Genomic DNA, 27,011 nt, shown 5'->3' on the forward strand with positions numbered 1-27,011 from the left:
ATATTTTGTAGGCCTTTGGTTGATTTCCAGGGTCCTCAAATGGTTGCTATTGACAATTTTGTCCGATTTAACTGTTGCTTTTCAGGGAGAGCGTTTTCCCAGGTCCTCTCTCCTCCATTCCAGAAGTTCTGCCCCTATACTAGACTCTTAAGATTATTAGTTCCAAGATCACTACTGTATAGGGCCTTTGGTGTGTCCACACTGTTTGTGGTAGTCTTTTGCATTAGTGGCTTTTGCTAATGAGCCATGCCTCCCAGTATTCACACCTTTGTGCAGTCCCCTCCACTTCAATCAAGGCTGGGTCTGTGACTTGCATTAAATAGTAGAATGCAGCAGAAGTATCACTGTGTGAGTTCCAGGCCCAAGCATTTAGAGGCTTTGGCAGCTCCTGCTTTTGTGCTCTTGGAAGCCCTGAACTGCCATGTAAGAAGTTCGGCTACGCTGCTAGAGAAACCATGAGAAGAGAACATGCAGCAAGTAAGAGGCCCTAAGACTGTATGGAACTGATAAACATAGTTGACACTGAGAAATGAAGTCCCAGAAATTTGACTCAAATAAAGCCACTCCAACCGGCCCCACTCATTTGAGCCTTCCCAGCTTAGGCATCCGACATGTCAGTGGGGAAGCCATCTTGGAAGTTTGAGCCCAGCAGGCACCACTTAGAGCAGAGGTGAGCCATCCCTACTGTGTCCTACCTGGATTCCTGACCCCCAGAATTGTGAGAAATAATAAAAATTATTGTCCTTTTAAGTTACTGAGTAATGGATAATAACTTAAGCAACGAATAACCAAAATACTCAGGTATGTTAACCACAGCTGGCCTCCTGGTTCTAGTTTCAGCCCCCACACATCTGTCAGGGTTCAAGAGCCTCCTGGTCTTGACTCACTGGCCCCTGCCCAAGTTGTGTTGTGTTCTGAGGACACCACCTAAAGCATAGGCAGTGTTCATTTTGCACAACGCTCTGCAGAGAACCCAGTGAAAACAGGCACTTAATAAAAGGCTTCATGTTGACACTCACAGCTAATTCTGATCGTGAGTCACACCAACTATTACAGCCCAGGAGACAGACCACTTTTCCCTTCTTAGTCACTGAGCCAGGTTGGCAGGATCCAGGCAACACTTCTGTTCACACACCCTTCTAATGCCAAAGCCCCTCCCTGGTGAAGCCTGCTCATAATAGAACTCTATTCCCATCTGCGGCCTCTCTCAATTCTGAGCATGTTTGCATCAAGGGCATTTTGTTTTCGTCAAAGCCAAGGCATCCTGCTTCAGGTGCCTACTTACATGGAAGGAGCTCAGAGTCAACTGGATGAAGAGTCGGACAAGTTTCGAAAATCCTTCAACTTGATCATCAGTGACAAAGGTGAAGAGAATCTCGTGAACACCCAGTAAAGGAATGAGGACCAGCGTTGATTTTGCCAATCTGCGAATGACACAACCAAATCACTGTCATGAGGGTGATAAACAGTTGATTTGCCAGTTTATCTCCTTGGCTGGACATTGAACGCCTTAAGGGCCAATGTGGTCTTTTTCACGGATGCATCCTTGCACCTGACTCATGGCAGATGCTCAGAAAACAGGAATAGAATGAATGAATGAACGAATTCTCCCATATAGATTACAATATACTTACAGATATTAACATTTTGTCCGGTGGGTAGATTTCCATGCATGTGGCTGTCACCCTGGGACACCACATCCCTACCAGATTTGACAAGTTTCCTATTATCTGGCCAACAGGTGCCTCTATCTCTTTCTCTATTCAAGACTTTCAATGCTCAGTTTTACTGAGCCTGAGAAGGGAAAGAAAATGACTTGCTCGGGGCCACACAGCCACCAAGTGGCGAATCCAGGCCTGGAAGTGGGGTTTCGGACCTCACACTCCGTCCAGTGCTTCACCATCAGCCCCAGGCTGTCCCTCAACCCTAATGACAGCAAGCGCTGCAGGAAATGAGAAACTGATCCTCCTCATAAAAAAATCTGTGTGGGAACTCGCTGTTGTATACACTCTACACAAAAAGGACAAACATTCCTTTGTACCACCCACGTGCAAAGTGCGCAGATGGGGCCCGAACATTCCATACTGCATACCGGTGGTTCCCAAATGTGGCTGACAACTAGAATTCCTTACAGAGCTTTTAAAAAAATTATATGTGTATATATATATATACACATATAATTCCTGGGCCCCATTATCAACCCCCTGAATTGAAACCTCTGGAGGTTGAGTCCTGGGAATGTGAATTTTTAAGGAAAGCCCCCCCGCCCATGGGATTCTGATAAGCAGCCACATTTGGGAATGACTGCTTTTTACTATTGAGCTGCTCCTTGATTTAAAACTAACTACATTAGCAAAGGTGACTCATATTTAGGGTACAAACAAAGCTACTGTCTTATACACATTGGAAAAAAGAGCTTAATTGTAATGATTTTTTAGCCCAGATCATTTGTCTTAAAGGGCCAGACTAGGAGAAGTTTTCTCCCCCAAACCCCACGGAGTTAGAGATGTAGAAGCATGGAGGGTCATCAGCAGCTCACGGGCGTTTCTTCAGGAAGGTTTAACTCTATCTAAGAGAAAGGTCTTATTATGAAGCTTGTGTCTGCGAGAGCCATTCAAACACAGTGTTATCCAGGAAACAAGAAACCCCACCTTTGTGCCCTAAAAGGACCTAAAGTCAGTAAGAGGCGAGCAGGAGTCACCGTGGAGGGGCTTCACCGGGGCACATGGGCTCTGTGTCCCAGGGCCTTGACCACCAAGGGGAGGCGGAGCAGGGAGGAGAATGAGGCGCGGCCCCGATGATGTGGTTCCCGCCAGCTGAGCTCATGTCTGCTCCCACCCCACACCCACCCATGCAGCAGTCTCAGCGAAGGTGCTCCCGAGGAGACACTATTTCAAGAGGGTTTTTTTTTTTTAATTTCCAAGAGTGTTTTGAAAACCCTCTGGTTCAGAGGTTGCAAAGTGGCAACCACAGTTGCACTTGTCCTGCTCACAGTGTTTGCTTATGCTGGGGAGTAATTTTTGTTCCTGGAGCCATCTTTAAACAACAAGGAGTTTTTGAGCAAAGATGTCCAGATTTCTAGCTTCTTTTGAAAAATGGGATGATCTGGCAGCACTGGCTCAAATTCCTGCTTGGCAATTGTTGGCCACAGCCTGACGGTAGCCGTCTCTGCAGAGGGAACGTGTGCCCTCCAGCCCCAGCCAGCCCACCCTACTCACCCCTGTTACTTGCTTGGCCCTTGCCAGGTTTGAGTTTGCGACCCTTGCTCTGGGTTACCTGGGTTTTAACAACACACATTTACATTCTTACCTGCAGTCCTGTGTCTTACCATCAACTTATTATTGGTGCCATGCTATGGCATTGTGTTTTTCAAATAAACTCTTTATTTTGGAATAATTTTAGATCCATAGAAAAGTAGCAAAGACAAGCCAGAGAGTTCCCACATATCCTTCACTCAGTTTCCCCTAATGTTAAAACCTTATATAACTGTGAGACATTTGTCAAAACTAAGAAATCAACGTTGGTATGTGACGAAATCAGGCTCCACCAGTTTTTTTCACTAACATCCTTTTCACATTCCAAGAGCCAGTCCAGGATCCCACATTTAGTATGGGATAATTTTTAAAGAATGACCATCTTTTTATGAAGTTTTGGGCCATTTTAGTAACTACCAACTCTCTGGATGGACGTCAGAAGGGATTTCCCACTCCTCACCTCATTCCAGCTTCTCCTTAGTCTGAGTACTATTTGCGTCCCTGTTCAAATGAAAATCCATCGATATCTATAGCAGTTTACTCTTATGAACTGTGTTTATGCTTATTTTTCATCTATAATCATTTGTTTATTTAAATGGTTTACTTTATTGCAGTCATTTAGCTATTACCCAGACATTTATTGAGCATCAGCTCTGGGCACACAAGCGAGTACAGTGGGAGAGCAGGAGCTGGGGCCAAATGCGCTAGAGCGTCAGTCCCTGGGGCCTGCGTTCAATCCCAGGACCGCCAATTATTAGTGATATGGTCTTAGGCAAGTTATTTAATCTGTAAAAATGAGGATTATAATAATAATAATGATATAATTTAAATATTAAAATAATAATAAAAAATAAGATTAATAACAATACTTGACAGTGTTGTTCTAAGGAATAAATAACACATGGCAAACCCTCAGAATAAATGGTATCTACTATCTGATGAATGATCAATAAAATTTACCTATCCCTATTTTTAAAGAGGTCGTCCCTGCCCTCAGGTTGCTTCCAGCCTCAATGACTTGATCATTTTTATTTCCATTTGTGGCATTTGTCATCCTTGGTTGCCCACCAGAGAGTCCTTTCAGAAAGGGCTCTGGGGTTTAGCATGTTAAGAAATGATCCTCCTTTATAAATTCATTAAGGGCTCTGCCCCACGCATCACACAGGGAGTTAAGACCATTTGTCCAGGGGAAGTGAACCGCCTCCACGCTGGGAACCACAAGGAATCAAGAGTGTGGACCATGCTGAGGATCCGCGTCCCAAGGGTGCTACTCTCCCTCCTGGGTTGGCTCAGTTTCCCCTTTCCAGGCCAGACAGATGGACCAGTTACATTTCCTCTGCTTGAATGGTGGAAGCCCAGGGACGAGGGCTGGGACTACAGAAGGTTCTCCAGCTCCTAGCAACTTGCCTCTTTGGCAAGGCCTGACTGTGTTTAATAAAACTTTCCTAAAATATACCTCTGGAGGGGGGCCAAATCTTGAGAGCTACATTCTGAAAGTTCTCAAAATTGGAGAGAATTGGAGGCAGGCCTGTTCCTACCAGGGTTTGGACAAAACGCACTGGGCCCTGTGGCCCCTCCTCCTTACCCTAGAAGATGGCTCCAAAGGAAAACAGACATGGAGAGGGGGCATGGAAGAAGAGAACCTTCCAACGTGGAAGCGGGCAGTGTGAGTTTGGGGTGTTGATGACCCAATGGGGTGATGGGAAGCAGCACTTCTGGAACTTGGAAACGAGGGAGTTAGCACGGCCTGGAGAGAAAAACGGGCAAACGTGCTCACTGACGCTGTAGAGTTCCCCAGCCCAGGTGTACAGTAAGGTGGCCCAGGAGCATCCTGAGAGACAGGGCCTTGACTTTTTGCTAATTAATAAGCATAAGCTAATCAATGGTATTGTACTCTGTGCGGAGAAAGAGAAATGGCCAACCAAAATGGCAGGAAAAAGCACAAAGAAAGAGTTATCCAGCCCTATCTGTGGAACTCGGGGAGCGGCCCTCCCTCTTGCCAGGCAGGTGGTACTGCTGGGCGGTGGTGGCTTCTCAGGCCGCTGTCGGTGATCCTTCAACAACCACCACTCTACTTTGACGACGTGATCACCAGGCAGCATTCTGGTGACTGCTTTGGATGTCTAGATCTTCTGGTGTCAACTTTACAAGGAGGCAGGCACTGGAAGGAACGCCCCACCCCACCCTCACCTTCTACAGACTTTGAGAATGACTAACTGTCTAGTCTTGTTTATATATTAGTCTCTTGTGAGTTCAGTTGGCATTGGTCAGCCCTCCAAAGTGTCAGCCACTCGGGAACACTGATGAGATCCCCAGTACAGTCTCCAGGTGATGGCAAACTCACCAAGGTGAGGTGACTCACCCTGGGAGGCCTCCGAGTGGGCATGCACCCAGGTTCCTCTTTTCAAGCTTTTTCTTCAAACAAGGGTGGGGGAAAGGAAAAAGAAGTTTCCAGACAGATTGTATATGTCAGCAAGAGATATTCTTTGTCCCCCCAAAATAGCCATCCTGAATTATTACTCAGCCATGAGGGTCTCCCTGGGATCTTGATTTACACTTCCCTAGATCATTGACTCCCAGTCAAGTGTGTGCATTTCAGGACTGTGCAAAACAATCCATTTGGTATTGAAAGAGAAGATAATAGAAGTTCTATGCATATTAATTTTTATCTATCCTTTATAATTTTCTGTATTTTGGTATATCTTATAACATGTAGATTAGCTCAATAGACCATGTGTATGTATGATGAGGGTCATGCTCAAAATTTCTTTACTGATAGAGATGCATGATTAGAAAAGTTTGGAAACCACCATCTTGGATAACTTTAAAGGAGATCTTGAAAAAGGGCATCTCAGGGCTGCTTAGAAACGCATTTGCATGGCCCCACCAGAAAATTCCATGCTTTATTTCACTAGAACATCTGATCTAGTGGTCCCCCACTCTGGCTGTGTGTCAAAATCTCCTGGGGAACTCTACTGTAAGAAGTCCCTATGGTGGGGCTCTATCCTGGACTTACTGAGTCAGAATACCCGGTGGAGGGGTGCATGAGTCTGCGCTTTTAGCTGGCTGTCAGGAGATGCTTAGAAGCAGCCAGGATGGAAAGCCACTGTAGGGGCTGCTGTGGGTCTGGAGCATGGGAAGACCTCAGTGGTACATGGTGGGCTTTGGGGCACAGAATAGCAGGGTTTATGCTTTCAGTCCATGTGGAAAGTGGTGCCTTTGGATTTCTGTCTCCTGGGAGTGCTGTCCTCTGTTGGTTTCCAGGGCGCCCAGGTTTCCCCTGTGCCTGGTGAGTGAGAAGATGCCCTCTCCGAATAGACCCACATAGGGTAGACTATAGCAGCTCTGCTCTTGGCCTTGGGCCCCCCCCCCCCCCCACCCCACTGAGAGTGTGGAGAGAGGCTGAGACCTGGGAAAAGGGCCAAAGAAACTGTCAGCTACTTGGAAGCTCTACCACAGGCACCAAGAAAGATGGCATGGCTCCGTGTGGTCCAGGCCAGCCCAAGTGCCCCAGGACAAGGAGTTTTTGCAAAATATTTGGACCAACGACAGTATATATTTGCCCAGCTGTGAATCATGTGTGTTTATCCTTCTGTCCCTCCTGAAGGAGGGGTTTTAAGTAGATAAGACTTGGAGTCTGGATCTTGGGCAAATACCACTCACTTCGTTGATTAGATTGAACACCTGTATCTATGTAATCCTCATAAAAAGCAGGAGATGGGTCTGGTGGTCTCCCATTTTACACACCAGAAAGCAGGCCCAGGAAGGCCAAGCGACTTGCCTGAGTTCAGTCTGCGAGTCTGGGGTCATGGCCAGTGTCGGCCCTCCTGACTCGCATTCCACACCAGTCCTTGGTGGTTAGGACGTGTGCTCCTCGCAGACGGGGTCCACATCGTATTCACCTTTTGTTCCAAGCACAGTGCCAGGCACAGTGTGGGCATTCATTATAAGTTTGTCAGATTGCTGGGAAAACTACCTTCCCAGCATACCTGGGTCAGCCCTGTTCTGGCCTCAGAGGGAGTGAGAAGCAGCTACAGCCATCCTCACGCACAGCGCCACCTCTGCCTGCCACGTGGACTGAAATCCTTATCCTCAGAGCTACCCCTTTGAGTTAAAACTCCCCCTCCCGTGAGCACATGTCCCATAGAAGGTAAGGAATGACTGACGGGGAAGGAGAAAGGGCGCCCTTTATCTCTCATTCATTCATTCATTCATTTGTATTTACAGCAAAGCAGAGCTCAATAAATACCTATGATCTGATTTCCTGTGAACTGGGACTGCTGTCACCGTGGAAAGCAGAAGGTGGGACACAGCAAAGACAAGTCACAAAGAAAGGGTGACTGTGTGAAGAACATATTTCCTTGGACTCCAAGAGTTTGTGGTCTTATTTCTCTAGGTCTCAGAAATACCCAAATATTCTCTTCTGGGTTGTGAATATGTCTTTTATTGTTCCCTCAAATCCTTCCCGAAGGAAGGTACTTGTCAAACTTCCCTTCATATGACTCTTTCCTTTCCCCATCAACCACTCATTCTTAGGAGCATTTTAAGTTTCCTGCTGGGAAACATGTGAGCCCTTGACCGCTCTCCACTTACTTCATTTTCTTGGGGCCAGAGGTCTTCATCGTTGGCAAAAGCCCTGCCTGATCCCATGACCCCTCTTTCAGATGGACTCTCCCTGATACCTTGTCTTAGGAGATAAACACACTCCTGCAACTCATTCTCCCTTCCTAGGACATTAGCCAGAAGAGCCAGAGCGGTCAGAACAAGCTTGGTCCATTGGGTACCAACCTCAGATCACTCACCTGTATTTATAGTCTCTGAAGCACATTTGATGGGCTTTGAGCTTAGAAATGAGAAGTTTGAGAATTTTCAGGAAGATGAAGAAATTGACCTTGAAAAAAAAAAGCAGACATAGGTAAGTAAGTGATGGACTCCATATGGCTATGAATGTTGAGGTCAGCCTGGGCCTGGCCATTAGATCCTTGTCCCTGTGAACCGGGGCAATTTGGCAGTCAGCTGGTCAGGTAGTAAGTGCCCGTGGTCATCTGCACTCCCCCTGGGGCCATCTCAACTGAAAGCCTGGAAAGGAGCCGGAAAATTCATTTAGTTTCTTCTTCTGCCTCAGGGACGCCTGCCACTACGCCATCTGAGCAAGGCAGGTAGACATTTACAGCATTGTTATTAACGAACATTTACTGAGTACTTTCCATGCCAAGCATTGGGCTAATTTTCCAATTATTATTTTATTTAATCCTCGCAATAAGCTCCTGAGGAAGCCACACTATTTTTACGCCATGATACAATGAGAAAACAGGGGCACAGAAGAGACAAGAACAATTTCCAAGGTCGCACAGCTGGTAAGTGACTGAGCTGGTAATTAAATCCAGATTTATCTGATTACAACCCGCCCTTCACTTAAACAGAATGCCACACTGCCTCCCTTCTGTAAAGAGCTCCAGCCATATCGGTGTCTAACTAGAGGTCCTGCTGCTGCCATGGGAGGCACCGGGAAGCACCCACTCTCCACTCCCTGGACCACCTTCCACAGCTATTGAGGACTGGGAACATTAGGCTCTTCCTTGGGAGACTTGGTAGAAATTTAAAAATATGTCTGCAAATTCTTTGACACTTCTCTCTTTAAAAGGCAGAGCCCAATTTCCCCCTTCACCCTGGAATGCAAGCTAGATCTAATTATTTGCGTCTAATGAAAAGAATATGGTGGAGATGATGCTAGGTCCTCCAAAGGATGGTTCTACCTGGTTCTCTCTCTCTCTGTTTTGGATTGCTCACTCTGGAAAAAGCCAGCCTCCATGTTATGAGGACACTCAAGCAGCCTGGGGAGAGGCTCATGTGGGCGAATTGAGTCGTTCTACCAACAACCAGCACCACTTGCTAGCCATGTGTGTGAGCCACCTTGGAAGCTGATCCTTCGGCCCCAGTCAAGCCTTCAGATGGCTGCAGCCCTGGCAAGCACCTTGACAGCGACCTCACGAGAGATCACGAGCCTCCTGGAGAGGTAGAAGAGCAAGTGGTTGAGTCTGGATAGAGCTTAAGGAATGAGAACAAGGTTCGTGAGAAGTGAGGCTGGAGAGAGAGGGAGCACCAGTTCCTACAGGGCCTGTTACAGTCACACTAAGGACTCTGGGTTTTCTTCTGAAAGCAATGGAGAGACAGTGATGAATTTTAAGCGGTCAAGTGATCTGATCAGATTTTCATCCCTGCATTTCAGAAAGATCAGTTTAGCAGCAGTGTGGAGAACAGGGTGGATGAAGGCAAGACTGGAGGAGGGCAGACCGGTGGGAGGCATTTTCAGAGTTCCAGGGGGAGGATGATGGAGAGGTGCTTCAGTGATGGACAGGACGAGATGGATTAGAAATTATTAAGGAGTTTGAGTCAAATGACCTTTGTTACTGGTTGGCTGTAAGATCAAAGATGGCCCCCAAATTTCATGTTAGATCTTAAAAGTGTGGCAGTGCCATTCACCAAGAGAGTGAGAACATGGAGGAGATAGAGCATTGGAAAGCAAGGGGGGGTATAAATCCACTAGTTTTTGAGCCAAGAGATGTCTCAAGGCAGTGAGATATTTACGTGTAGACTTTAGCAGAGAGGTCCTCGCCAGAACATGGACCCATTAGAGTAGGCAAGATTGTCCAGGGAGACTGTGTACACTGGGAGAAAAAGAGGGTTAAGAGAATCAGCTTGTAATGAAGGGAAAGGTGGAGGAAGTGGAGACAGCAAAGGAGACCGATAAAGAAGAGCTGGGGCAGTTGGAGTGAACCACAAAGAAGTGTTTTCCTGGATGCTTACGACAGGAAGAATTTTAAGGTTTTAATGCCACACGGAATTTAAGCAAAATAAGACTGCACTTAGCAACAGGGAGCTTACTAAGAGAAGCTGCAGTTTGCAGGTGGGAGCACAAGCCAGATCGCCATGCTTTGTTTTGTGAACAAATCATGAAGAGGAAAGACAGGCAGTGTAGACAACGCTTAAGAGGCTTGACTGTGAAGGGAAGCAGACTGATAGAATAGTAGTTGACAATGGATGCAGGGCTGGAAGAGATTTTGGGTGCAATTGCTTTTAAAATTGAAAAGACTTAAGAATGCCTCTATGCAATGGAGAAAAAGCCAATAGAGATGGCGATTGGGTGACAATTAGTGGAGTAAAGTCTCTACAGACGTTGAGCCAGCACAGTGCTCATATCCTTGTTGAGAAACAAAACCCTTTAACTACACCTTGAAACCCAAGCTGCAGGATCCACATGAACCTGTTATGACTTGCCTTATTGGCCTCAGGAGAATCAGTGCTCAAAGCTGAAAGCTAGAATTTCATGCAAGAGGCTATGTATCCAATCCACAAGCCAACAGGAATTATGGAGCTTCCCAGCCAAAGAGTATTTAGTAACAGAACACTTAAATACAAACTAAACGTAACCAAGTAATTTATCCCTTTAATGGGATATCTGTTTTCCATCACAAGAGAAAACGTTGTGTCCTTGGCTTAGTGGTTTGTTGAACTCAGGCATTTTTCTTACAAAGTAAGCTTCACTGGGGGAAAGGCACATATTTCAGCAAATTAATTCCAATCAGGACTGTCTCCTAGGAAATGAAAGGTTGTAATGAGGAGCATGTTGATTCACTGTTCTTTGTGTCTTCCAGAGAGCAGACACGAGAAAATGGGCATCAACCAACGGGCCACACGGAGGAAGCACTTCCTCATTGCCATGGAACGCAACGCCAGCTTCGTTGACCATGACCCTCGGTTCATCCTGGCTTCCCAGAGGAACAAGAGTCAGCAGTCCCATTTGGATGGTGCTATTCGTCATTTGCGCACAAGCAGGAAAGGGACTGAATGAGGACATTTTTCAAGAACTCAGGCCACTCCTCTTGGATTCTGTGACCAGATGGGGGCATATAGGACCCCAAACATAAGGCTCCCTTTCAGGTCCTAGACAGCACAGAGTGCATTATCAGATGTAACATTCTTGGTGACACTTCTTTGGCACCCCAGCTCCTGTGCTCAGGTCTGTGCCTACAGGTTGACGGAGGTGATTGGTAGTGTGGTGGGGGCTCAAAGGTGAGCCTCATCTACCCCCAAACTCCTCCACCTACCCCCAAACCCCAACTCCTCAGATCTGCTGTGTGGACTAAAATGATCACCATTAGAGCTACTCCTTTGGGTTAAAATACTCCATTCCCAAGAGCCCAGCTAAGGTGCACATTCCTTACCTCCCTGAAGGTAAGGGATGCTGGGAAAGAAGGGAGGGAGCCCTCTCTCTAGCTCTCATTTGTTCATTTTTACAATGAAGAATCAATAAACATCTACGATCTGACTTCCTTTCACCAGAGAAAGCAGAAAATGGGATGCAGCAAAGGTTAAATTTTGAGGGGGTGGGAAAATCCTGGATTATGGGGAAACTCCCACTGTAACTCTTTAGAGGAGGGGAATGGAAACCCAGAGAGACAGAAAAGCCTTGGGTTCCTGGCGAGGAAGAGGACCTAAAGAGGGACAAGACTAATGAAGACTAATTTTACTAATTTCCCAGCTTTGCCAAGTCCTGAGGCTCTCAGAGAAGATTCAGTAAGAGTGAATGAAAGCATTTGACTTACAACTTCATAAAGTCAATAATAGATGGTTCATTCAACTCATTGACTCATTCAACTGGGTGTTCAATCTAGTTGATCTGTTAACTCCAGGAGTCGGGATGTGGATAACATAATCTTACACAGTTCAGCTATTTTGTAAGGCTGTCCTTGAAGGGTTGGACTAATCAAGGCACTATGGATTTTCTACTGGGAATAAGGTGACTAGGATAAGAGAATACGCCGTGTTCTAATATGGTTCTATTCTAAATGTACACTCCAGGGTAACAGGTTAATTTAAGTAGTGAAGTCTCATATGCTCAAGGAGATGGGAGTTCTCCAATTTCTGTGGCTGGTGAAAGACTGAAAGAGAATCTGTATTCTTCAGGCTGTCACATTATGGTCATTTCTGAAACACAGGGAATCAAGAGAGCAGTAAATATGTCTGGAAATCCAACGTGACAGACATTCACACCAACCCAGAGGCTGATCAGCAAATGCAGACCCAGTCGGGATGGGGAATGGGGTGGGGAGAAGCCTGGCTGTGATAAGTGGGGATGCTCAACAGGGAGTCTGAATCTGGGACAAGACTCTCCTTGTTCCCATTGCTCTGTTTGCCAAGCACAGTTGTCATTTCCCAGAAGCCTCTGCTCCAAACTCCAAAAAATTAGGCCCAGCCTCAAATTTGGCCAAGATGAAAGAAGACTGTGAAATGCTCTGAAATGCCGAATGCCACCTGCAAGACCTTGATTATTATGCTTCTTTTTAGTATTTCAGCTTAACTAGAAAATATGTGAGGTCAGGAAATTTTTTTTCTTAACACAATACAGGCTTATTTTTTGCGTATGGGATAATCTAGTGCAGTAGGAGGAGCTCTGCTCCACGCAGCCACTCAGGGGCCCAGGCCTTCCATGCTGTGGTTCAAGGACTTCTATTACGGACTTGGGGTTATATCTACTCAGGTCAGTGGAAAATTGCAATGTGAGGTCACGACCAAAGCTGAAGGCAGATATTGGCTCAGTCACGGTCTGAGGAGTCTGAATTCTCTGAGGGCAGAAACTATAGGGACATGCATCATTTTCCCCCCTGAAAGAACCAAGCCAAGCATAGAGAAGATGCTTGATAACTGTTAGATGAAAGTGCAAGACAGCGAGTGAGTGAGAACCCAGTGGTGAGGAAGCCCGACACAGTGGAAGTTCTGTTTCCCTCAATCTGGGGCGGAGTCCAGGCTGGGTTTTTTGTTTTGCTTTTGTTAAAATCTCCCAACTTGTTGTACTGTGCAGCCACTGTCCAGTCCAGGGTTCTTCAACCTCAGCACTGTTGCCATTTGGGGTGGGATACTTCTTTGTTGGGGGGCTGTTCTGTGCATTGCAGGATGTTGAGCAGCATCCCTGGCCTCTGCCCACTAGATGCCAGTAGCACCCAACCCCAGGCATGACAAATAAACATGTCTCCAGACATGGTCAAATGTCCTCAGGGGGCAGAATAACCCTCGGCTGAGAACCACTGGTCTAGTCCAACTCTGATTTTACAGGTGAGGGTCCGAAGCCCAGAGAGGTCAACACCCATGGCTCGAGGGCGCACCACGAGTTTGTCATGAAGCCCGGGTTCCTGACTCAGGGATGGGCTCCCTGCATGTCACTGCACAGCCTTTCTGTTCCCTTTCATGTCTAGTAGGACAAATAACTGCCACTCCCCTGGGAGCCCTGAACTCAGGGAATAGAATCTGAGAATCCTAGAGCTGGCAGGCTGGGAAGGCATCAGGTTCTGCTCCCTACTCTTCAGGACAGATTCCCCTTTTGGAAATTGATTGATAGCGATGGACAATCCAAAGCCTTTCTCTGTGGTCCATGTCAATGTTTTAGCAGTTCATAGTCAAATGTTCTTCCTTGTGACCCAGGGGACTTTTTCTCATTTCTGTTCAAGACCATTTCCTCTTGTCCAGGCCCCTGTAGACACAGACAACAATAACTCAGCAATGTCTTCTGTAAGAACTTCATGAGGGTGATGGTGAAATTGTCCCCTCCAGGCATGCCTGTTGGCTTTCCTTAATTTGAGGGATAGAGAGATTAATAAAGGGCTCAGTCTTCAAGAAGGAAGAGAGTTCACCAGGCAGATGTGGGGCCACCAGATGTGCATTCTAGGCAGAGGGACAGTGTGTGCAAAGGCATGGGAAGAGCGAAACACCAGGATGGATTTCGGGAGCTGTGAGTTTCTCATGTAAATAGAGCATAGGGTGCTCGTGGTTGGATGGGTAGGCAGGGAATGACAAAACTTACCACACTAAAGAGTTTGGAACAAAGCTGGAGGACATTAGCAACCCATTAAAAAGTCATGTAGAAGAGAGACATAATCAAATTTTGCTCAAGAAAGACCACTCTGGCTACAATACAGAGGATGGATTGTCAGGGGCAAGAAGGAAGAAAGGAGATTAAATAGGAGGCTTTTGCAGAATTCTGCACAAGAAATCCCGAGGGGCTGAAGAACAGTGACAGTGGATCGAGGAGAAGAAAACAGCCTGGAGAGATCTTCAGAGAAAGTCTCGACAAGACTGGAAGTCTGAGCGGATGCTGCTGGGAGGAGGAGGATAGAAGCCAGGAGGGCATCCAGCTTTCCGGCTTGGGCACCTGGGAGACAGATGCTGGTGTCATTCGCTGGGTGGGCGAGCAGGAGGAGAAGTTGTGGACGGGAGGATGAGAAGCCACTGTGAGCTAAGGTGACTCTGGCCATTTCTGTGTAGCTGGCCACAACTGGAGGTGTATAAGCAAGAGCATGTAAAGGTCATTTTATCCAAGATGAGAAGATGAAGCATATTCTCTTGTCCTGGTGGGAGAAAATGTGGTTCCAGGAACCAGGAAGCACCAGAAGAAACCAGCATACAGCTCAGCCCGCTGTGCCAGCCAAGCAGCAAGGCCCAGAGCAGCAGCTTGAGCCCTGGCTGTCCATTTGAACCACTTAGGAGCTTTTAAAATTACAGCTGCCTGGCCTCATCTGTGGGATTTCTGATGCAGTCCTCTGGGGTATGAGCCGCCATGACGTTTCTAATCCACAGCCAGCTTTGAGAACCACTGGTGAGTGGGCCAAGAGCTTCACAAACTTTGACATGCACTCAAAACCTGGGAATCTTGTTCCAATGCAGATTCTATTTCAGCAGGTCTGGGGTGGGGCCTGAGAACCTGAATTTATAGCAAGCGCTCAGATGACCACACTTGGAGCAGCGAGGGCATAGCAAAATGCTCTTCAACCCTGGCTGGCTGCACATTAGAACCCCTAGGCTACACTGAGATCAAGGAAACACACTCTCTGGGTGTGAGACCCATGCAAAAAGAATTTTTAAAGATACCCAGGTGATTTCAAGAGCAGCCAAGATTGAGAACCATTGATACAGCCTCTAGAAGACTGCGGGGTAAAGATTAGGGATCCAGTTGCACTGAGCCTGAACTCCACCCAAGGGAAGACCTGCTGGCCTCCATCCTGCTTTATTCCGCCTGGTTAGCGAGACCCTTCCAGTGCCCAGGAGCATGGGTCACAGGCATTCATTGAACAAGTGTATGCAGGGCCCACCACATGCTTGGGTGGGCTGCCAGCACGAATAGAACATGGGGCTTACAGTGGCAGCAGTCAGGTTTTAGACAAATACTTGCAATAAAACATTGCTGGGGCTGTAGCAGAAGTATGTACAGGACCGGAGAAGGACACAAAAAGGTATGACCATTTCTACTTCATGAGGTGGGTGTTCAGGTATAGCAGCCAGGTGGACAAGATGGCAGAGGGATGAGTTCAAACCTGAGAGAGTGCGAAGGAAGGTCCTAGTACATGAAAACCCTGTGACAGTCAGTACTCCAGGCATGTGGGCTGGAAGCAATCAATATTTTGGGGGAAGCAGCACAGTGTTGTGGGTACAAGTGCTAGTGTCACCCAGTCAGACTCTTTGGGCTGAGATCCAGCAGCCCCACTTCCTGGCTCTGTGACTTTAGGCAAGTAATTTCTCATCTTCACAGTGTTCTCACTAATAAAAGAAACATGATGATAGCATCCCCTCATAGGGGTGTTGGGAAGATTAGATGAGTTAATACACACAAAGCACTTAGAATGGTGCTGGTACGTAGGAGGCCCTCAGTACATTTCACCGGGCAGCAGTGGAGGTGCCGAGCCAGGAGGCAGGTGCTGGCACCGTAGCTGGGCAGTGTGGCTGGAGAGGAGAGCGCTGTGGAGGTGTGAAAGATGGGGTTGGGGTGAGGCAGAGCTCGCGATGCTGCGCTGGGACACGTGGGGTCAGGCTTCACCTAGCCCTCGCTCTCAGCTGTGTGCAGAACGACCCGCGGGGAGGTAGCCAGCAGCACACACGCAGCCACTCAGGCTAGACGTGAGACAGGCCTTCGAGTCACCAAGAGCCTCTCCACAGCCTTGGATTTCCTGTCATTTCTACGAATGTTTTTTCCTCCCTGTCACACCCAGGTCTGAGCAGAGAGCTGCCTTCTATTATAAAAAATAAGCTTTTTTCTTTCATGAAAGCACAAATACCAGATGATTTACATAAAATGGTAAAAACGGGATGCCGGGCCACATCTTAGAGAAGAGATGGGCAGAGCAGGGAGCACAGAGCCTAGCCGGAGAGCACTCGAGGTGGTGGCCCTATATCCAGGCAGAAAGATGTTCTGCCCCCTTCTGGATCATGCTAACCCTTCCAACTGTTTTCTAACTTTCTGTTCCTTCTCCCAAGCTTCCTTGGGAGCTTTGGTTTTCACACACTACCATCTAAAGGAGCTTTATGAATCTGGGTCAAGCAGTTCCTCCCCAGCCCAAAAATTCTGGGCTCTTCCTCCTCAAGGTCTCAGAATAGCATCATCTCCTAGCTCTAAGGCCATCTCAGCTTTGGGTCAATGGTGATTCTATGTTTTCCTCCTATAAAAGAAGCTCCCTGAGTCTCCCCTCCCTCCTGCTAATGGTGTTCAAATCCAAGCCAATGGCTTTGTTATCCCTGGGCTGATCCATGACTGAAGACACCTGTATCCCCAGGGTACACATCGCAGCCATTCCATCCGGGGCCACTGAGCTGAGTACAGATTCCTATACATACTTTGAAGACCCAGAGAAAAGGAGGATTGCAGTATAACCCTGAATTTAGGTCCTGAACAAGAACAAGGAGGAGTTTCTTGCTTGTTTCTTCTCATTCAACAGATTCTACTCACAGTTCAGCAACTCCTTCTCAAGCAATCTGAGCCAGAGAATTTGGTGGTGGTGTGGTGGGGAGTGGGGGGCAGGGTCCTCCACAACAGCTGAGCTCTGAGAGGAAAACGGGTGGATGGGATGATCCTTACCGTTACACAAAGCAGCATGGGTCCTCGGATGATCCACCAGATTTTCTTATTGCCGTTGGTTCCCCAGCATCTATGACAAAGGGCAGGTAGTAAAAGACTTAAACACGACATGAGGTTGGATGTGAAAGCTTCATGCCCTATGGAAGAAGGAGACTTGCACTCACGACTTACTTTCCACCCATCACTCTCCCGAAGGGCGGGAGAGGGCAAGAGAGGACTCAGGTCCCTTCCTGGTAGTATGGTACTGTTTACTTTTCTTACCAGTAAGGTGCTCTTCAATGCTAACAGCTTGCTGTGTATCCTTCCACATTTTTCTCCATGTTCATACAAACATAAATTCTTAATTAGATAGGGGATTTTTTGGTGATGACTGTTTGGAGGGAAGAAATGGGATCACGTGATAGACATTACTCAACGACAGTCTTAACAACGTGCTGTCGAGATTCAGTTCCTCGAAGTCAAAAGACATAGAACTAACTTGTTTTTTAGGAGTCTCATAATAGTCCATGATATAGGTAGGCCACAATTTGTTTGATGAGCCCCATGTTGATGGATGTTCAGGGGGTTTGTCTCTTTGTTTGGTTTTGCTTTCCCCACCCCCTGTGGATGATGATGCAATAAGCATTCTCGTACTTATATCCTTACACACCCAGGGTATGTAACCTACATACCCTGCTAACCTACGCAGTCAATTTTTGTGCTACCTTGTGCTAATTTGCATGTGTAACTAAATTAATAAACTAATTACTATAAGAAAGATTTTTGATTATTTTGTCTACATTCCTGGGCCTATTCTAGAATGCCAAAAGGAAAGGCTGGGGGTGGATAGTCTCTTTGGGAAAATGGTATGTTTCCTCATATTTGGGCATATCTAGGAATTACTGGCTCATGGAAGAGTACAAACAGGTAGATTACCTACCCTGTGTTCTCCAGATGTGCACGGGCGATGCTCCAAGGTACAACAAATAGCACTGGGAAGGCTGGGAGAAAAGAGGGAGCCGTAGTTAGGAGGCAGTTGGCCAAACCTGCCTGCCTCCCACCCCAGCCTGATGGGCCAAGCACAGCTGGTCAAAACTTATAAAACCCAACCGTCATAGACTTGTGGACTGTGAGAGCTGGAGAGACCTGGGGTGGCACGGAGTGCATCCGTTCTTTGACTGTCAGAGAACCCGGGAAGCAGAGAGGAGAACTAACATGTTGCAAAGCGGCTTAGAGTAAATCCAAGGACGTTAACCAAAACCTTCTGAGTCGCACGCCCAGGTTCTTTCCTCTGGATCCTGCAGCCTTAAATTCTCCAAGAGTTTTTCACAACAAGGGTTCTAGACGTCATCTTGAAGATTTACTTGGTGTTAAGAACCAAATATTTGTGTCCCCTCAAAATTCACATATTTAAGTTCTAACCCCCAAAGAGATGGTATTTGGAAATGGGAACTTTGGAGGTAAGCAGGTTTGGATGAGGTGAGGCAGGCTCATCATGATGGGATTAGTGCCCTTATAGGAAGAGGCCAGAGATCTTGCTTTCTGTCCCTCTCTTCACCATGTGAAGCCACAGCAAGAAGGTAGCAGTGTGCAAGCCAGGAAGAGGGCCCTCACCAGAACTCAACCATGCTGGCCCCCGATCTCAAACTTCCCAGCACACACACACCCTTCTCTTCAGTCTTTTATCATTGAGGAATTATCTGTTCCAGAAGACTCTCATTAGTCGGGTCTCCAGTAAAAGGCTCTATTGGGCTCCCATCTTCTGATGGGTCCCCAGGAGAAGAGGCTGGGGGTTCAGTTCACTCACCCCAACCCACCAGCAGGTATCTGGGCCACAGCCGCCTTTCAGAAAGCACCGTGGGCTCCAGCAGTGTGTGGAGGTAAAGGCCTTCGACTAGCAGCCATGAGTAATTGGCGCCCACGAAGTAATGCAGGAGGACCTGGGCTGAGCGGCAGGAGGTGGATATCTGCAGAGGACAGAGCACCTGAGGGTGAGTCCAGGCTTTCCCAGCATCTGGACCCCAGGAGGGTGGAACAGGGCCTCCCCGTGCACAGGCCCTCCCTCTTTACTCCCCTCTCCCCAACCCTTGCTGACTGTCTCAGAAAGACTGGGAACCATATTAAAATATGAAGCAGGGCTCCATTTAGGGTTTAAAGCCTGGCCTCTTCCTCAACATTAAGACATTTGCAGACAAAAACAGAGAGAATTCATCATCAGCAACTTCCATAAAGAAAACTCAAAACAGTATGTTCTCTGATATCAGTTCAATTAAGCCATAAATCAATAACTAAAAAATCTTCATAGGATTGGAAACAAAGAAATGAACTTCTAAATACTTCATGAACCCAAGGAGAAATGATGATAGAAATTAGAAATTATTTCTGAACTGAATGTAAGGAATATACTGCATATCAACTTGTGGTATGCAGCTAGTGCCATGCCAGGAATGAAATTTACGGACTTAAATGCACTTATTAAAAAAAGAAAAAGAAAATCAATTTTCTTCAATATGTCAAAAATGTTAGAAAAATAACAGCAAATTAAACCCAAAGAACGTACTTGGGAGGAAAGAATAAAGATAAAAGCAGAAGTTAATGAACTAGAGAACATAAAATAAAGAGTATCAACAATGCCAAAACTTTCTTCTTTGAAAAGTCCTATAAAATTGAGAAACTTTGGCAAGGATGATCAAGGGAGGAAAAAAGAGAGTGAAGGCACAAATAATCAATACTGGGAATGAAAAAAGGAACACACCATAGACACAATAGACCTTAAAAAGATCTTAAAGGAATATGCACAATATTATGCCAATAAATTAGATGAAGTAGACAAATTCCTAGAAAAACAGATTACTACAGCTCACATCAGGAGAAATAGAACATCTGAATATGAGTTATAATGAATATATAATTAAAAGTCTTCCAATAAAGAAATCTCTGGGCCCAAATGGCTTCACTTGTGTAATCTATCAAACATTTAAGGAAGAAATAATACCCATCTTAAATAAATTCTTCGAGAAAATAGAGAAAGAGAGAACAACTCTGATTTGTTTTAAGAGGTCAGCACAAACTTTACCCCAAAACTTGACAAAGGCATTAACGAGAAAAGAAAATTACAAATGTGGATGAGGAAATTCTAAAAAAAAAAAAACGGTATTAGCAAATGGAATCCAGCAATAAAGGGGAAAGAATAATCTATCAGAATTTAGCTGGATTCATTCCAGGAATGCAAGGTTAGTTTAACCAATTACTGCACTCATTATTAACAGGATAGAGGAAAAACCATCTCAATAGATGCAGATTTCAATGTGGAAAAGTTTTGCAGCTTTAAAAAAATAGTAATACTAAAAAAGGTTGATCTGGTCCCATTCTTTTATTTACAGATGAAGAAATTTCCCACACAAGGGCTCCCACAGCAGCCCTGCTGCTGATTTCCTTCATGTGCCCCACTCTTGGGAGGCTATTTTTTTTCTTTTGCTAGATGATGCATCTCCAACCAGAAAGGCTTTGACATCCCTTTACCTCCCTCTTCCCCTCCCCAGCCCACCTTCCTGCCCTCTGCAGTACTGACCCACCAGGTGGGAGGCCAACGATGAGAAAGAACATACCTCCGACACATAGGACATCCACTCCTTCTCATTGTTGGGCCTCCGGGAGTAGGAGTTGTAGAAGATGACGTCCTTCACCAGCACAGCCAGGGCTCTCAGGATGAAAGAAGCAAACAAGTTCATGTGGATGTAGTTGCGTGTGCAGTGGAGTTTTCTGTGCAAGGAGAAAAACGAGTGCCTTCCCTCAGGAAAGAACAGCTCAGACAGATGGCCCTGTGCCTGAAACACCTGAGTATCTGTCATTCAAGGGCCGGGGTTCGTGGTGCGGGCTCCAGAGCTGGATGGCTGGCTTTTGTGATCTTACTTCTCTGTCCTCATTTTCCTCACTGTAACATGGGAATAATAGCAGCTAACACCTGTGTAACATCTTCAACATGCCTGGGCGAATATTTCTCATCAAAAAAAGGAAAAAATATGGGTCTCTGAGGCTCTACTGCCTGGAAGAATAAGAACCCTCGCCTCAAAGGGTCACGGGAGGATTCAATCAATTAGTGGGTGAAAAGTGCTCACACAGTACTTGGCATGTAAGTGGCCAGAAAATGTCAGCTCTCACCTCCTCTCCCTCACCCACCTGGAGCCTCCTGCAGGTTCTTTTTGTACCAGCTGACATAAAACTGTGCATCCTCGGTCTCCCTAGCCCAAAGGATCCTCTTCCATCACTGTGCCCTCCCAGCCCTGGCTGTGTCCTGGTGCAACACACACTCCATCCTGCCTCCCTTTCAAGCTATTATTACTTTTTTTATTTCCAAAAAGGATTTGAGGCAGGTCCTTGTGTGTTAGGATTTATGCATCCTTTTCCTTAACTAGATTGGGTGCTACTCAAGGGTTGGAACTGGGTTTTACTCTTCCCAGTGCCTGAGGCAAAATGGACACTTGGTTGACCCAGGCTATGGTGAGTTGCATCCTGCAGGGCTGGGCAATTATTTTCTCCTGGCGTGGTTCTGGGACTTTGGGGAGGTGAGTGCCGGAGGTGAAGGACAGTGGTGAGCACAGGAACTCTTCCATTGTTTAAAACTGCTCTCCCAGTGGGATAGTTGGTCATGACTGCTCCAGGAGGTGTAGAACACCCTGGGATTGGGGCACCAGATGGGGCCAGACCTGGATCTAGCAGAGCCTTAGGAAGGAAGCTGCTCTGGAACTCTCATCCACGTCCCCAGGGTCCCCATCCAGGTTTCCTGCATCTGTGTCAAATGCAAATTCCGCCATGTTATACTCATTTACATTGCTGGATGGGCCGAGACTGGGAGACAGCCGTGGAGGGCTCCCTAGTGGGGCTATAAATATCTCACTTGGGTGATTTCTGAAAACATGATTTAGTAAAATGCACTCAGGCTTTGGATTCTGAAAAACAGCCTTGGATAAGGGAGCGGAAATGCCTAGTTGTGATCTTGGCTCCATCACACACTAGCTGTGTGACCCTGGGCAAGTTACTCATCTCTCCATATTTCAGTTAACTCACTTATAAAATGGGGATAATCATAATAATGCTAATCTCCTAGGATTAGGATTAATCTTAATTCTGGTTAAGATGAGACTTAAATGTCTTAATGCGTGTAACGTGCTTAGAATAGTGCCTGGCACAGAGAAAGCACTCAAATAATTGATAGCTAATTGGAGTTTGAGGGTCCTGGATTAAAATTTGAGCTCTACCTCTCATTAGTTTGTTTTAGAGAAGTTTCTTAATCTCTTCTGTAAAAATAATGCCTTTGGTTGAGTCGCCGTGAGAATGGGCTGTAGTAGATATGCGTGTTATCTAATTCAATGGGCTTAATCTATGGTAGGTGATCTAATCAAAAAGAGGCAAAAGCAGCGTTAGGAGTCCCAGATTTCAGTTCTGGCTGTGCTTTGTGACCTGGGGTGACTCTGTGCCTCTCGCCGGACCTCTGATATCACTTTTCCCCTTCATCTGCAAAATGGGATGGATGGACTGGAGACTCTCAGATCCCTTCCAGCTCTGATGAGCCATGAGATCATCCAGCCCAGTCTTCTACTGCTTTCTAGAGGAAGCCAATGAGCAAATTCCAGGATACATGCCTGAACGCTTGCCAGCAGACGTTCCACTCACCGAAGAAACAAGAGGAGGGTGAGAGCCAGGAAGAGGGAGACAATGGAGAGGGAGTAACCCACGGTGTACAACAGCTGCAAGGTCGACAGCAAGGCATGGTGCTCCTCCTGAACACAGAGGAAGAGCAGACATGACCACCAAGCCAGGCGGCTCTGGTCTCCAACCCCAGTTCCATGCCCAGGACCACTATTGGTGTAGGTATGCACCCTATTCTCACTGACACCCAAGTAGGGTAGCTTAGACTGCTGTCTGGCACATCTTAGAGGCCAGAGAGCCTTGATGAGTGAAGAGCCCACTGTGGGTCTTACCCCCACAGCCTGTCCCACAGCCCGGCATTGATGCACCAAGATTCACAGAATCGTAGAAGAATTGTGCCCAGGACAAGAGGCTGCTTTGGGAACGAGGATCGGTTCTTTGCCCCTGGAGTGCTATCCTTAGAGATCCTTCTCTCTGGAAGATGGGGCCAGATTTCCACCTGGATGTCTCCCTCCTTAAGTAACTTTTCATAGATGATCTTTAGCAAAGACCCAAGAAAACAGTGGAATGCTTTCTCTGAGTCCCAGGATAGCCTGATTGTGAACAGAGGATAATTTACTGGAAATTCACGTGTGATTTTCCAATGGAGTCCCAACTTCTTATTGAACTCATCATGCACATCACTGTCAAAATCATGTTTTGAAATAGATTTTTGTACAAGAGCCCACAGTAAATACTTATTACCTGCTTAATTATATCTTAAACGTCTCTATATAATTCTTTTATCAGCTTTTTTGAACTATAATTGATGTACAATAAACTGCACACATTTAAAGTGCAAACCTTGATGAATTTGTACCTGAATGTGACTGTGATTTTATCACCACAATAAAGATAATGAACATTTCCCTCTCCTCCCAAAATTCTCCTCATCATCCTTGGTAATACATCTCCTCTCATTGCCCTCTGCCACCCCATGCCCAGGCAAAAACTGGTCTGCCTTCTGTCATGAAAGATTGGTTTGGCTTTTCTAAAAGTTTATATAAATAGAGTCTTACGATATGTACTCTTTTTTTTGTCAGGCTTGTTTCCCTCCGAATAATTATTTTGAGATTCATCCATGCCATAGTATTACCAATAGTCCATTACTTTTTTATTGCTGAGTAGAATTTCATGCCGGTAGAATACAGTACAACTTATTTATCCACTGACCTATTGACGGACATTCGGGTAGCTGTCAGAGTTTGGCTTTCACAAAGTTTCTATGAAAATTTCTGTACAAGTTTTTGTGTGGACATAGGTTTTCACTTCTCTCTGATAAATATGCAGAAATAGAATGGTGGAGTAGTATGCTGTATGTTTTAACTCCTTGAGAAACTCCCAAACTGTTTTCTAAATAAGTTGTATTAATTTACATTCCCAAGAGAAGTATATGAGAGTTCCAGCTGCTCTGGATTCTAGACTTCATACAATATAAATTCTAGCCATTCTAATGGGGGTGTAGTAGTAGCTTATTGTGGTTTTAATTTCCCCTTCTCTAATGATTAATGATATTGGGAACCATTTCATGTGCTTATTTGCCGTCTGTATATCTTATTGGGTAAAGTATCTGTTCAAATATTTGGCCATCTTTTAAACTGAATTGTTTGTGTCCTTAACTTTGAATTGTAAATATTCTTTATGTATTCTAGATAGAACTCTCTTCAGACATGTTTTGCAAGCTTTTTCTCCCTTTCTGTAGCTTGTCTTTTTATTTTTTTTAATAGCATCTTTAGAAGAGCAGAAGTTTTTTATCTTGATAAAGTCCAACTTATCAACTTTTTCTTTTGTAGTTTGTGCTTTTTGTGTCCTATTTAAGAAATCTTTACCTAACCTAAGGGCCTTAAGATTTTTAGCTATGTTTTTTCCTAGAAGTTTAATAGATTGAGCTCTTACATTTAGGTCTATAATCCATTTCTAGTTAATTTTTATTCATGGCGAGAGGCAAGGGTTGAAGTTTGGGGTTTTTTGCATCCAATTGTTCTGGCACCATTTGTTGGCAAGATTATTCTTTCCCCATTGAATCACCTTGACACTTCTGTCAAAAATCAATTGCTTTTATACATGTGGCTCTGTTTCTGGACTCTGTATTCTCTTCCATTATTGTGTATGTTTAACTTTATGCTAATACGGTACTGTCTTGATTAATATCACTTCATAGTAAGTCTGGCAATCAGTTGGTGTTAGTCTTCCACCTTCATTCTTTTTCAAGGTTGTTTTGACTATTCTAGGTCTTTTGCATTTCCATATAAATTTTAGAATCAGCTTGTCACTTTCTACAAAAACTCTGCTGGGATTTTGATTGGGATTGCATTGAAACTATGAATCAGTTTAGAGTTCATGAATATAGTATATCTGCCCATTTAGTTAGGTTTTCTTTAGTTTCTCTCTACAATGCTTTGTAGTTTTCAGTGTATAGGTCCTGCTCATCTTTTGTCAAATTTATCCCCATATGTTTCATATTTTTAATGCTGTTGTAAATGATACTGCTGTCAAGTTCGATGTTCAATTGCTCATTGTTAGTATATTAAAATACAACTGATTTTTGTATTGATCTGTATCCTGCAACCTTGCTAAACCTATTTGTTAATACTGGTAGTGTTTTGCATAGATTCCTTGGGATTTTCAACACATGATCATGTTGTCTATGAATAACATTTTCACTTCTTTTCCAAACTCTATGTTTTTTATTTCTTTTTCTTGCCTTATTGCTCTGGGTAGGACCTCCAGAACAATGCTGAATAAAAGTGGAGAGAGTGGACTCATTACCTTGTTATAGATCTTAGGCGAAAGCATTCACTCTTTCATCAATTAGTATGATATTAGCTGCAAGTTTTTTAAAGATGCCCTTTTATATTAATTTCCTGTGGCTGCTGTAACAAATTATCACAAGTTTGGTGGCTTAAAACGACATGATTCATTTTCTTACAGTTCTGGAGGTCAGAAATCCAAAATCAGCTTCACTAGGCTAAAATCAAAGTTTTGGCAGGCCAGCCTTCCTTCTGAAGGCTCCAGGGAACAACCTATTGGCTTGCCTTTTCCAGCCTCTGCATTTCTTCACTCAGGGCCCCTTCCTCAATCTTTAAAGCCAGCAGTGTAGCATCTTCTCTCCTCTATGACCTCTACTCCCATTCTTGTATCTTTTCTCTCTGACTCAAACTCCTTTGTCTTTCTCTTATTAGGCCACTTACGATTATATTGGGCCCACCTGGGTAATCCAGGATATTCTCCTCATCTTAAGATCTTTAACTCAATCACACCTGCAAAGACCTTTTTGTTATATAAAGTAACATATTCACAGGTTCTGAGACTTAGGACCTGGGCATCTCTGGGGGGTCATTATTCAACCTACCAACACATTTGAGTTGAGGAAGTTGCCTTCTGTTCCAATAGGCTGAGAATTTTTATCATGAATTAAGGTTGAATTTTATCAAATGATTTGTGTTCATCTATTGAGATGATCACGTTTTGTCTTTTTCAGTCTAATATGTCGAATTACTCTGATTAATTTTCAGATGTTAAACAAACATTGCATTCTTGGTTTAGTCCACTTGGTCATGATTATTAATCTTTTAACATATTTTTGGATTCAATTTGCTAAAATTTTGTCAAGGATTTTTCTTTTATGTTCATGAGGAATATTGGTGTATACTTTTCTTTTCTTGTACTCTCTTTGTCCAGTCTTGGTAGCTCTGTACTGATGGCCTCATAGACTGAGTTGAGAAGTATTTCTTCCTTTTCTATTTTCTGGAAATTTTGTGTAGAATTGGTATTATTTTGTCCTTAAATATTTGGTAGAATTCACCATTGAAGCCAAATGGGTCTGCAGTTTTCTGTATAGGAGAGTTTTTAACTATGACGTGATTTTGTTAATAGATATAGAGCTATTCAGTTATCTATTTCTTCTTTAGTGAATTTTGGTAGTTTGTTTCTTTTAAAAAAACTTTTCAATTTTATCCAACTTGTAAAAATTACTGGCAGAGAGGTGTTCATAATAATCCCTTATCATCTTTTTAAAATCTATAGTATTAGCAGTGATCTCCCTTTCTCACTCCTGATATGATCATTTATGTCCTCTCTCACTTTCTCCCTCTCTCTCTCTTTCTCTTTTTTCCCCCTCTCATCTTTAATTCTATCTCTCTTTTTCAATGTCTTTCTAGAAGTTTGTCTTCTTACAGAACCAAGTACAG

The 27,011-nt window shown here is 44.9% G+C and overlaps 1 protein-coding gene across 1 annotated transcript in view; it reads right to left on the reverse strand.

Moving 5' to 3' along the window:
* GLP2R (glucagon like peptide 2 receptor) overlaps positions 1 to 27,011 on the reverse strand; it is a 65,328-nt gene that overhangs the window by 10,591 nt on the left and 27,726 nt on the right. Inside the window, exons 5-11 of the mRNA XM_046676779.1 lie at positions 22,807 to 22,913; positions 20,742 to 20,895; positions 18,941 to 19,100; positions 18,074 to 18,134; positions 17,155 to 17,224; positions 8,057 to 8,145; positions 1,286 to 1,424 (exon numbers count right to left, since the gene is read on the reverse strand). Of these exons, the coding sequence (XP_046532735.1) occupies positions 1,286 to 1,424; positions 8,057 to 8,145; positions 17,155 to 17,224; positions 18,074 to 18,134; positions 18,941 to 19,100; positions 20,742 to 20,895; positions 22,807 to 22,913 (780 nt within the window). The remainder of the gene's footprint in view (positions 1 to 1,285; positions 1,425 to 8,056; positions 8,146 to 17,154; positions 17,225 to 18,073; positions 18,135 to 18,940; positions 19,101 to 20,741; positions 20,896 to 22,806; positions 22,914 to 27,011) is intronic.

The sequence above is a fragment of the Equus quagga genome, chromosome 11, assembly GCF_021613505.1.
Source record: "Equus quagga isolate Etosha38 chromosome 11, UCLA_HA_Equagga_1.0, whole genome shotgun sequence".
NCBI classification, from domain to species: domain Eukaryota; kingdom Metazoa; phylum Chordata; class Mammalia; order Perissodactyla; family Equidae; genus Equus; species Equus quagga.